This window comes from Chrysochloris asiatica, unplaced genomic scaffold (genome assembly GCF_000296735.1).
Source record: "Chrysochloris asiatica unplaced genomic scaffold, ChrAsi1.0 scaffold00036, whole genome shotgun sequence".
Taxonomy (NCBI): domain Eukaryota; kingdom Metazoa; phylum Chordata; class Mammalia; order Afrosoricida; family Chrysochloridae; genus Chrysochloris; species Chrysochloris asiatica.
Genome location: NW_006408554.1, coordinates 18,376,878 through 18,390,198, shown reverse-complemented (window position 1 = coordinate 18,390,198; position 13,321 = coordinate 18,376,878). Strand labels below are relative to the sequence as shown.

At 37.8% G+C, this 13,321-nt stretch overlaps 1 protein-coding gene across 1 annotated transcript in view; it reads right to left on the bottom strand.

The window, feature by feature from the left end:
• Nucleotides 1–979: 979 nt before the first annotated feature.
• GGH (gamma-glutamyl hydrolase (conjugase, folylpolygammaglutamyl hydrolase)) overlaps nucleotides 980–13,321 on the bottom strand; it is a 33,204-nt gene continuing 20,862 nt past the window's right edge. Inside the window, exons 5-9 of the mRNA XM_006860063.1 lie at nucleotides 9,385–9,534; nucleotides 7,827–7,922; nucleotides 7,657–7,747; nucleotides 2,812–2,946; nucleotides 980–1,101 (exon numbers count right to left, since the gene is read on the bottom strand). Coding sequence (XP_006860125.1) covers nucleotides 980–1,101; nucleotides 2,812–2,946; nucleotides 7,657–7,747; nucleotides 7,827–7,922; nucleotides 9,385–9,534 — 594 coding nt within the window. The remainder of the gene's footprint in view (nucleotides 1,102–2,811; nucleotides 2,947–7,656; nucleotides 7,748–7,826; nucleotides 7,923–9,384; nucleotides 9,535–13,321) is intronic.

Genomic DNA, 13,321 nt, shown 5'->3' with positions numbered 1-13,321 from the left:
TTTTGAAACCATTAGCCATTTGTGGGAGAAAGAGGAGGCAGTCTGCTTCCATAAAGATTTATAGCCTCAGACACTATGGAGCAGTTCCACTCTGTCCTACAGGGTCGCTATGAGATAAAACTGACTCAACAGCAGTGAATATAATATATACATATTTAACATGTATATTTATTGTATTTATATACACATAATACATTATATGAATATACATTATATTATAATAATATATTCCATATAACTTTTATATTACATATATTCATATATGTGTTGTTGTTAAGTGCCATCAAGTCAGTTCTGACCCATAGCAACCACGTATCGGGTTTCCAAGGAGCGACTGGTGAGCTTGAACCACCAACCTTGTAGTTGAAAGGGCTTTGCATCTGGCGCTTCAACCCACAGCACCACACCAGGAGTCCAGATATTCATATATGGTAGTTGGTGGCTGTGTGCTGTGGAGTCGGTTCCAACTCATAGCGACCCTGTACAGGGTTTCCGAGGCTATAAATCTTTATGGGAGCAGAGAGCCTCATGTTTCTCCCATGGAACAGCTGGTAGTTTCGAACCACTGACCTTGCGATTTGCAGCCCAATACATAACCACTACGCTACTAGAGCTCCTTATTTCTGAGCTTGAAGGAAGGAAGACAGTACTTTAAATTTCACATAGGATTTAGACTTTCAACAGGGATGAAGTGAGTGGGTCAGGAGAGTATTGATATTTAGAACCAATTAGAAATATCTTAAAGAAATTTATTTTTTTCCAGTCTTTAGAAATAATAAGGTTTTCCCGTAAAATACAATACAATTATTTATCTGCTTCACTGTATTATCACCAGATGTACTGAAAAAATTAGAGTTTGAGTCACATCACACAAAAGGAATCCCCATTATGATCTCTATTGTTGCCACAAATAGCAAGGTATCAGTAGAGTTCACTCATGGCATTACTCAAAGTTGCTCTATTAACACATCAAAGGCTTTCAATTAAAGAGATAAATTTGCTGGAATGAAGAAAATTTTTCAGAATACATTGGATGAAATTGATATATGAGTGCCTTCCTTTCTTCATCTTTAGATTTAAAGCGATGATTATTTTTACGAGCTGCAAGAAAAATATCAAGAGTTAAGTTTTTTAAATGATAGGATGATTTAAAAACATTTTCAAAAGGCTTCTTTATAATATTTCTTATTGCAACCTGAGATAAGTGGAAAAATACTACCAAGAGGTGAAATGCTTGCTAAAATTTCCCCCATAAAGCAGTGTCTGATTTCTGGTACAATTATCTACTAATATAGCAGCTGGAGTTGACCAGCACCAGATGCAATGTGGCACTCGCTTCCCTAGGCACTCAGAGTGTCTCTTCACTGAGAAACTACAGGAGTAAAGAGAATGACAAAAGTGGCACAGGTGGAGACGTGAAGCAAAGAGAGCTATGAAAACAACGAGGCAATATTACTGACACACTAAGACGTCTGAAATTGATTAAAAGTATGGGCATGTAGGGTGGGAGCTTAGACTTTCTCCTAAAGTAAAAATAATTATTGTCTTTTATAAAAGACATAATGTTTTTACAATGACACATGTTGTTGCTAGTTGGCCTGGAGCTGATTCTGACTCATGGAGGCCTTATGTGTTGCAGAATAGCATTACTCCATAGGGTAATGGAAGTAGCTCACCAGGTCTATCTTCTAAGGAGCCTCTGGGGAGGATGATTTACCAAGACTTTGCTTAGGAGTTAAACATCTACTCATTTGTGCCACCCATGGATTCCTAGCCTGTTGCTACTGAGTTGATTTCAACTCATAGTGACTCTTTAGGACACATTAGAAGGGCTCTATACAGTTCACAGGACTGTCATCTTTCCCCTGCAAAGCAACTGGTAGGTCTGAACTACGTAAAGTTGTGTCTGCTCTGTGATAATAATACAACCAACTTTGCTTACTCCACTGCGGCTCTCAACTACACAGAGTGGGTTAATACTGCACATGGGAGTTCTTTTGAATGTTGCTTGTTCAATCCCTGAAACCATCTGTTCTACTGATCACAATTACAAAACAAGAATGAGCTGAATAGGAAGTTTTGGACTTCAGATAACAGGCAAAAGGGTGGATGGAAAAAAAAACTCAGGACAACCTTGGAGATGGGACTAAAACGGGCTCGCTGATGTGCTGAAATGGTCATGCTTCATCATCTGAGTGACGTCCTATCCCTTGCAAGTTATACCTGTACCTCCATCTTACATCCATATCACTCAAGTAAAAAATAAGCATCTGCAATTCTCACTTTTACCCACAAACATAATATGACATGCAAATGTGTGTGTTCTCATCAGCAAAAAAATCCAAGTTGCCAATATGTCCAACGCCTACATGGAGGAAGCCTTAAGTCATAAGATGAGTAGTCAACTTACATAGATTTCTTGAAAAAATAATGGCTAATTCTCAAAGAATTTTATAATTAAAGCATTATTCTTAATAAGAAGAGTAACTAGGAAGAATCTAAATACAAATATTCATGGAAGGAATAAAAACAAAACACAATGGTCTTCATGCTGCTATTGAAGAATTCTGACCATTTTAGTGTACCATACTGTTAGCTGAAAAAATTATCCTGACTGTATCTGAATATGCAAGATTCTCAACTGCACAGCTTTCATATTATTTAGTCTTTTTGTCTGTTTTCATTATTATTAGTAATAATAATACAAATATTATTCTTATTTGCACAGCTAAAGAACACACAAAAATTTAGATGAAGGCAATTTCCTCCAAAACTATGTTAGAACAATAAAATTATATGCCCCAATATTACCTTCAGAAACAAAGAACTCTGCTAAATAAAATGCGGTCTTCACAGCATTAGGTGAATGGGAAATGCTGCTAACTCCCCACTCGTAAGGTGGTTTCTCTGGATGCCACTGGACACCATATACTGGATACTTATATCCTACATGAAGAACACAGATCTATTAAGAATCAAGTAGAAAGAATAATCTACATTATTACTAAAAAGTAACTTTATGTAAAACATCATATCAAAATAAAATGGTACATATTTTTCTTAGACACACACACACAAAAAAGAATTTCAGTTTACTGTCAATATGAACCTTCCTAATGAAATATTTCAGCGATTTTCGGTCTTCTGTAGCAGAGGGTAAGTGAAATGAGGAGAGCCCTCCATGTGATGGATGAGCATAGGGGCTACAACAACTGACTCACACTACAACTCTCACAAGAATGGCGCAGGACTGGGCAATGTTTCACTCTGTTATACATCAGACCGCTATGTGATGGAGCCAACTCAACAGCAACCAACAACACTGCTCATGACACGACTTGCTTTTCCAGATGATGACAGTGAACTATTTTAGCCTTGGATTATATTCCAGTTCAAGAGGGAGGAACGCACTCTATTAGTGACACAAGTTTCTGCCATAATATGTCCACCTTTCCCCTCTCTCTTACCATGTTTTCGTCCCCTCCCATAATGACTTTTTGGTATGAGAGTGGATCCTTCTGGGAAGACCACCTTGTCTCAACCTAAATTAGATAATCTCTTTTCTCAGTCTGTGGAATAATTCAAGGCTTCATGATGTTCATTAAAAATATATACTTAAGCATTTAAAAGTTAAGTTAAGCATTTAAAAGTTAAAAAAGAGAAACTCTTAATAACAGAATCCAATTATTTTTAGAATCCTTAAATATCTTTATGGGCAAAATGATAGAATTCCTAGAATTTGCTTCACATAAATAATCTCTGCATGAAACGATGTGCCACCTCCCAGATAGCACTTGTCAAGAGTTTTAATTTTGTCAGTCTGGTGGGGATAAGATGATAGTTCATTTTGATGGCCATCTGTGTTGTCCTGATCAGTAGTTACAGTGAGCAACTTCCCATATGTTTATACCAGTAAAGCAAACCCACTGCTGTCAAGTCAATTCTGACTCACAGAGACACTCTACAGCGCAGAGCAGAACTGCCCCACAGGGCTTTCAAGGATGTCATCTTTACAGAAGGAGACTGCTACATCTTTCCCTAACAGATGTGAACTTCTACCCTTTCAGCTAGCAGCCAAGTGCTCGACCACTGCTCCATCAAAGCTTCTTACCATACATATGTTTACAGGCCATTCAAATTTCTTTTAACCATTTAAATAGTCTTTTTCTTAATTCATGCATGGCTGTACTTTATATATTAGACACGTATCCTCTATTACTTTGGACATATTGTCAGGAGGGACCAGTCGCTGGAGAAGGAGATCATGTTTGGTAAGGTGGAGGGTCAGAGAAAAAAGAGGAAGACCCCCAAATGAGATGGAATGGCCAAGTGAAGTGGCAGCATTGATGGACTCAAGTGTGGCAACAATAGTGAGGTTGGCCCAAGATCGGGCAGTGTTTTTGCTGTGTACAAGGTTTCTATGGGTCGGTACCGACTCGATGGCACCTAACAACATCAACAACATGAAGAACTATATTCCAAAAAATTCTGAAAACCTAGAAGAAATGGACAAACTTCTAAAAACACACTATCTACCACAAACTAACACAATCTGAAAATTTGAACACATCACAAGAGAAAAAAAAAACTTCTAACATAAAAAGTCCTACTTCAGATGACTTCACTGGTTAATTCTACCAAATATTCACTGAAATTCAACTAAACACAAGCTAAAACCAATTCAAGTGAAAATATTTCAGGACATAACAAAGGATGAAATAATCCCAAACTCATTCTCTGAAGCAAGTTATAGACATGATATCAGAATCAAGAAGACAACAATAAAACAGAATGTGACAGACCAATATCTCTCAAGAACATATAAGCAAAAATTCTCAACAAAATCCAAGCCAACAGAATCCAACTACATAAAAAAATAAGACATCATGACCACACTGGATTCATACCAGCCAAGCAAGGATGGTTCAGTATTAGAAAAACAATCAATGTAATCCACTACACAAATCAAACAAAAGAAACATAGGATGATATCAATCATTGCAGAAAAGGCATGTGACAAAATCTAACACCCATTCATGGTAAAAACACTAAGCAAAATAGGAATGCAAAGGAAATTCCTAAACGTTATTAAAGGAATATACACAAAAAAGACCACCACCCATTTGTCAGTTTGTCATACTGTGGTAACTTACATGTCCCTGTAATACTGGAAGCTATGCCACTGTTATTTTAAAATACCAACAGGGTCATCCATAGTGGCGAGGTTTCAGCTGAGCTTCCAGACTAAGATAGATTAGGAAGAAGGTGAGATAGACTACTTTTGAATGTTTAGCCACCGAAAACCTTATGAATAACAGTGGAATACTATCATACAGCACCAGCATACTGAATATTGAAACAGTAACTTGTTAAGTGTCGTCAAGTCAGTTCTGACTCACAGCCATCCTGTATAGAGTTTCTGAGGAGCAGCTGGAGGGTTTGCATTGCCAACTTTGTGGTTGGCAGTCCAGGGTTGATCCTACAGCACCATACCAGGAATCCTGAATAACATCAGAATATTGAGTCCTGGTGTGGTACTGTAAGCATTAGCATTGGACTGCTAACCACACAGTTGGTGGTTCAACTCTACCAGCTGCCCCTTGGGAACTGTACAAAGGGTCGGTACGAAATGAAACACACTTAACTACACTTAACAACAATAACAGTATCATTAGCTATAATGCTGGAAGATGAGATAATTAGTTTGGAAGACATTCAAAATAGGACTGAGAAAGAGCTGCCTCCTCAAAGTGGAGCTGAGCATGGTGACATGTGGAGTAAAGCTTTTAGGACCCTCACCAGCTAACAGGAAAAAACTCAAAATTATGAGCAATGGTTGTAAATATCCATTTATAATAGGAAACATGGAATATAAGAAGTATGAATCCAGGAAAATTGGAAGCTGTTAAAAATTAAATGGAACACATAAATATCAATTTTTCTATATATCAGTTAGTGAAACTAACTGGTGTTGATCATTTTGAATCTAATAATCATATGGTTTACTATGAGAGGAATGACTAATTAGAGAGCAATGGCATCATATTCATCATCAAAAAGAACATTTCAAGGTCTATCTTGAAGCATAATGAAGCCTAATGCTGTCTGTGATAGAATACTATCCATATGAAATTGAAGAACTCTATCAACATCTTCAGTCTGAAATTGATCAAAGAAGCAATCAAAATGTATTGGTATAGTTACTGATGATTGGAATGCAAAGGATGGAAACCAAAAATAAGGATCAGTAGTTGGAAAACACAGCCTTGGTGATTTAAACAATGCATGATAGAAGTTTGAAAGATCAATGACTTATTCATTGCAAATAACTTTCTAAAAACATAAAAGACAACTATGAACATGGACTTTGCCAGATGGAAAATACAGAAATCAAACTGACTACAATGTGGGAAGAGACAATGGAAAAGCTCCATTATTATCAGCCAAAATAAGGCCAGGGGCCAACTGTGGAACAGACCATAAATTGCTCATATGCAAGTTCTGGCTGAAGTTGAAGAAAATTAAAACAAGTCCATGAGAACCAAAATATGACCTTAAACATATCCATTTGAATTTAGAGATCATCTCAGTAACAGATTTGATACATTAGACACTAATGACTGAAGACTAGAAGAAGTGTGGTATGACATCAAAAATACCATACAAGAAGAAAGCAAAAGGTCATTAAGAAAACATGAGATAAGGAAAAGACCAAAATGGATGTCAGAAGAGACTCTGAAACTTTCACGCCAGTGTAGACACGCTAAAGCAAATGGAAGAAGTGAGGAGGTAAAAGAGCTGAACAGAAAATTTCAAAGGGCAGTTCAAGAAGGCATAGTCAAGTATTATAAATGAAATGTGCAAAGTTCATGGAAAATTCCATTACCTTTCAATTCCTGTTTTCCATGGCTTATTTTGTTATTAACTTTCATTGTGAATTAGGTGAAGGTTACCAGAGAAGATCAGTTTTCCATTCAACAATTGATACACATTTTATTTCACCTCATTGACTGCAATCCCCACAACACAGCATCACTTGTCCCACTTCCTTCCTGCATTGTTTCAAACCCTCCTTCTTTCCTGACCCTTCTGAACTTTGTCCTTGGGTAAATGCTGCTGTTTTGATCTTAAATGGTACAAAATTCTAAGGTATGTGTAGCTCCCTATTGTTATCGGTTCTTCTGGTGTAGCGCTGTAAGAAAAGCACTGAACTGTGAACCACACGGTCAGGGGTTCAAACCCACCAGCTGTTCGTCGAAAATCCTATACAGGGTCCCTATGAGTTGGAATTGATTTGACTGCACTTAACAATACCAATTGTTTCGCTGAAAATTGAGCCATGAGAATGAGTTCATTTCCAGACCCGAAGGTAGTGAAGTTTCTTCGTAGAAGTCACTTTCTCCATCAATCTTTTCATCCCTTCTTAATCATTTCTTTCCTTTTCATTACCCTACTCTACAAAATGGCTCAAGTAAACTACAATTGATGTAGAGTATGCCCAGAATGTCTTCTGTCCCCAAATATGCCCTAACTTCATTATTGGCCTCCTTCTTCAAGTCTTGTATGTCACTTTAATCTTAAAATCGACATAACATAAAATTAATAAATATGAAATTAATACATAAAATCAAGTGTGCACGATACAGTAATACACACCTTCCACTGAAGAGACAAATTCAAGGTTGTCAGCTGTATTGGTAGTTATTACGTTGAAAAATGACTTCAACTTTTTATTTGATGTAAAATTCTACAGTATGAAAATAAACAAAATGATTACTTCTGTAATGAATCCAAACTCATTAATTTTATTGTATAATATGTGATACCTTCATGGAAAGGCTCCACTTGTGGAAATTTGCAGTCAGAGGTTCAGTAGATAATGATAGCAATAAGTCTGCAGGAAAATTCCGGAACATTCTGCCCTGCAATGTAGCTGAAACAATTTAAGCACAAGAAAATATAAAATTCCCTTATGTCATTTATCTGTACCCAAAGAAAAGCCATTAGTAAGGCATAATCAAGATGACTAAATGATAAGCATAGCATATTGTTTCCATAGATTTCCAATCAAACACAAAATATGTTCAAATATGCTCTGGTCTTAAATACTTTTCTTCTAGGTTTTTAACATGAATAAGTAAAATTCTTCTCATGTGAGAATTAATTAGCAGACTAGCCATAATTATAAGTAATGAATCTTAATTTGGGCTCCTTAGGCAGCTTTAAGTGGCACTGTAGAATACGCACTAGACTGCAAGGTTGGTGGTTCAAACCCACCAGCTGCTCCTCAGAAACACTGTACAGGGTTGCTTTGAGTCTGAACTGACTCAACAGCACTGAACAATCACAATCAGCTGTAAAATACATATGTAAAACTTCTGTGTGTATGATATATTTGTTTTTCCAGGAAAGTATCCACAACTTTCAATGTATTTTCAAAGGGACTTAAAATCCTGTTGTCTCTCAAAACCCTAACTAAGATTCCAACTATCCCTAAGCCAGGCTCCTTCTTGCTAATGTCTTACAAGAGAACACCAGTACTTTTGAAATATCCCTTTGTTGTATACATTGAGTTGTTGTCATGTACAACCAAATTAGTATGGCCTAATTCAGATACTCTCCACAGGGTTTCTGTGGTGATTAAGTGAGATGTCAAAAAGACTTTTGAAAACTATAGGTTCCACATATGACTACCATTATTTTCCTTTTAGAGTCTTTATGAGAGCAAGAATAATTGGTCTTATTCAATTCTGAGGCTACAGAGACCAAGAAACTTTTAACAATCATTATCAATTTATACAATACCAAGGGAAAAACACTGGTACTAGAATAGTACTAGCTAATATTTACTGAGCTGTATTTAATGTGCTTAGCATAGTACCTGGAGAATATTATCTTACTTAATTCTCATACACAACACAAATTGAAGCGGCAAGACCTTAAGTGATTTCCCAAGACCAAAATGACAAAGCCAGAACTCAATCAAGAATATGCCCAATTTCAGAGTTCTTAACCATACATGGAGTCCTGGTATGATGCCGTAGGATAAGCACTGGACCGCAAAGTTGGTTTGAACCACGAGGTCGGTAGTTCAAACCCATCAGCCACTCCTTGGAAACCCTACATATATAGGGTCACTATGAGTCGGAACCAAGTCGATAGCATGTAACAACAACAACAATCATACGTGGTCCAGGTATCATTATAAGCTTTCAAATTTCAAAATTCCCTAAGCCATTCTCATAAATCACTACAAAGGTGATAATTCACATCTTCAACTTGGGTAAATCATTTAAGAATTAACAAATTACATGAGTATTTTTGGCTCAGATAGTTACAATTTAGTAATCCTATCTAGGAAATCTTTTTGAAAGCATCAGAAACAGAATACTTACCTCCAGTGAAGTTTAGTGGCAGTGACTTGCTCTTAGTTTCTGTGAGTGTTAGTAAGTTCTTACCGCTCACCAGTAATGTGAGTTCTTCAAACCCAAGGCATGTGCCCCACACTGGAAAATAGTCTCCATCATCAAAACTCTGTGCAGAGTGAGAGAGAATAGTTTATTAAATCCTTTCTAAAAACAAAAATTACAGATCAGATTTATCATTATATAAGGATTTCTAAAAGATTTTCCATGAGTCATATGTGGGTTATCACTTAAATGGTCTTCATTCATCAGTCAGCTACCAAACTAAACAAGTGATACTGAGGGACCACAAGATTAAAGATAATGCTAGACAGATGCTTATTTATAAGGCTTCTAAAATTTTTTCACCACGTTGGATGATTTTCTAGTTTTGAAAATGCTATGCAGACTTTAAGAAGCTCTGGTAGTGTAGCTGGGCTACTAACCTGAAGGTCAGCAGTTAGAAACCACCAGCTGTTCCACGAGGAAAGATGAGGCTTTCTGCTTCCGTAACGATTCACAGTCTCAGAAACCCTATGCACAAGGTCGCTATGAGTCAGAAGCGACTCCCCAGCACACCACCACCATCACCATGTAGACTCTAAGGAACCCTGGTGGTGCCGTGATTTAGGTATTGTGCTGCTAACTATAAGTTTGTTAGTTCAAGACTGCCGGCTGCTCCACAGGAGAAAGATGAGACTGTCTGCTACTGCAAAGATTTACAGCCTCAGAAACCTCTTGGAACAGTTGTACTCTGTCCTCCTAGGGTTGCTAGAAAGCCTGGATGGCAGTGGGTTTAGCTTTGTCAGGCAACAGTAACAGAACAAGCTAATCAGATTTCAGACGGAGTAAAGTCATGATCTGGATGAAAAAGCAGGCAGTAAGGATGAGCAAAAGTAAAACACATTTTCATAGACTGAAAGCTGTCAGCTAGAAAAGTGAAAATATATTGAGTTTACTCAATTTGAGGCACAACATTCAGACTGGGCGCATGACTTGGGAGGCATGTATTCAATAAACATGACAAATGAAGAAAAGATAGGAGGGGTCAGGATTTCATTTTGCTTGGATCCACAGTCAATGCTCACAACACAACAGTTAAGAAATCAAAAGGTATCTTGCCCTGGGTAAATCTACTGCAAAAGATCTCCTTAAAGTGATAAAAGCCAAAAATGTCACTTTGAGGGTGCAAATGCTCCTGGACCAAGTCATGGTATTTTCAAGTGCCTCACATGCATGTGTAAACTAGAAAATGAAGACTGGAGAATTCAGGCATTTGAATTTTGGAGGTTGGCAAAGAATATTGAAAGTACTATGGACTGCAAGAAGTACACACAAATCTGTCTTTGAAGAAGTACAGCCGAAGGCTCCTTAGAAGCGACGTTGGTGAGACTTTTGAGCCCTTGTTCTTTGAACAAGTTGTCAGGAGGAACCAGTGCCTGGAAAAGGATATCATGCTTGGCAAAGTATGGGGTCAGCCTAAAGAGGAAGACTCTCAATGAGATAAATTGACACTGTGTCTGCAACACTGGGCTGACAGACAGGAATGAATATGAGGCTTAGCACAGGACCAGGCAGTATTCGTTCTGTGGTACATAGGGTCTTCATGAGTCAGAACAACAGTGAGTGAATTTCTGGTTAACTGAAGATTAAACCCATACTTACTACAAAAAATGACTCTTAACAGTAATTTCCTAAGAACAGTATCCCCTGGGCAGCACAAACGATTAACACACCCCACCACTAACCAAAGACTGGTAACTTGAACTTACCCAAAGATGCCTCAGAAGAAGGCTATCTTAATAAAAAATATGCCACTGAAACCCTATGGGACATAATTCTACTCTGATATACATGGAGCTGCGCTGGATTGCAAAAGTCAGAATTAACTCAATGACAACTAGTCCAGCCTTTTTGTTTTCTAAAAGCAGAGGTTTTCTTGCATAGATTGTAAAATATAACCGAATAAGCACTTACTTAAAATGAGGACTTTGAGATTTTTGTTTTTCTGTTCCTTACTGAGGAAAATATTTAAAATTATATTAATTCTTATACCATTGCAGTCTCTATGCAAAAAGCAGTGATTACTTTATGATGTTCATATAGTCCTCACATAAATTGTCCACATTTCAACCGTGTTCACTACTCTTTCAAAAATCATCCACTGAGAACACACTAAATGTCTCTCACCATATAAAACACAATAAGAAATCTCTCAAGCACTGGAATCACAAAATTTGATTAGATATGAACAGATAACCACAAAATAATCTATTTTCTGGAATATAAATTACTCATGGGCAAGGACGTCAGTTATATTATAGATTTCATGCTAAATAAATGTTTGAACAATCCTGTATCAAAATACACTAAGAGAAGAGAGGGGCAGGATGTCATTTTAGGCTGTGGAGTTGTTGTTAAGTGCTGTCAATTCGGTTCCAACTCATAGCAACCCTGCGCTGGGTTTCCGAAAAGCGGCTAGTGAGCTTGAACCACTGACCTTGCAGTTCAAACAGATCTTGCAGTCTAGCACATTAACCGGGAGCACCACACCAGGATTCCTAGGCTGGGTTAGTTAAGTAGAGAAATTCTATAGAAAATGGTGGCTATGATATAAATTAGGATGGAGTAAAAAGAAACACTCAGAAGATTGCAATGTAGGAGGATACAGGATGGATGCTTCAAATACCAACAGGATTCTGTGGACACACTATCAAGGGTCTTAACTCAGATGACTGTAAGATGCTGCAGGTTATTTGAAAAAACAAAAACGAAAAAACACAAGTGTCGCAAATGCTAAAAGTAGTTCCTTAGGGAAATATTTAATAAGGGTGGAGGATCCTGTTGCTGTTGTTGTTAAGTGTTGAATTGGTTCTGACTCATAGCAATCTTAGCTAGGGTTTCCAAGGAGTGGCTGGTGAGTTTGAACCGCTGACCTTGTTGTTCAAACCAACCTTAAGGTCCTGTGATTTATCTCACAGCACCACACCAGAACTCCAGGGAAGATCTTACAGCCAGAAATTAATTACAAATATTCTTTAGTAGTTCAGAGGGGAAATAATATAAGTCTGACCTATGGTACCAAAGGGCAAGCCCAATGTGAGACATTATACTGGGGAGGAGGCAGTAGGATGTTCTATTAGTAACTGGCTGAGTCCAGAGTTAGAGCAAGAAAGGGCACATAGGATTCAATGAAGTGGGAAGCAAAGATTTCAAGAGGAGATGAGAGTTTATAACATCAGAACAGTACCCAGTACATAACAGAAAAAAATAAGAGAATACTGAGAGAACAAACAAGATGGCAGATCAGGTAGAAGTGCAGTGAGGAGCTCCGTCAGCAACAACACAGAATACTGGACTAAGTATGCTTAGGGGATGGTGCCAGAACTCTGAGCTACATATAAAGGAGTATTTAGAAGGTTGGAAGGCTTACAGCTAGGGGAATTTGTAGCAGAAGTAAGAAATCCATTGCTTTCTAATTCAAGACGCTCAGCTGCTCCCGGAGCCACCAACTTGGGTGAGACCAAGCAGGGGAAGAATCAGAGCAGCCACGGACACCTGACAGAACCACAGAGATAAAGGTGTGGACAAGCTTTTTTTATTTTTTAATCTGTTCATTGGTCTCTCACTGTCTGCGACAGTCACCATTCTGATGTCTACAGGGGTGACTGAGAGAGTGGACACCTTGGACACCCCCACCACCACCACCACCATGGAGGATTCTACTATGCACTGATATCTTCAAAATTTAAAGAGTTTCCACTTAAAACCAAATGGCCACAGCCGGCCCTGAACTGTTTATAATTAGAAAAAAGGCCTGAACGGGGATTGTGGAGTGGGACAGGCAGACTAAAAAGGAACTAGGCCAAAAATTAAATCCTAAGTTACATTACAACGACCAACAGTGGCATCTTGAA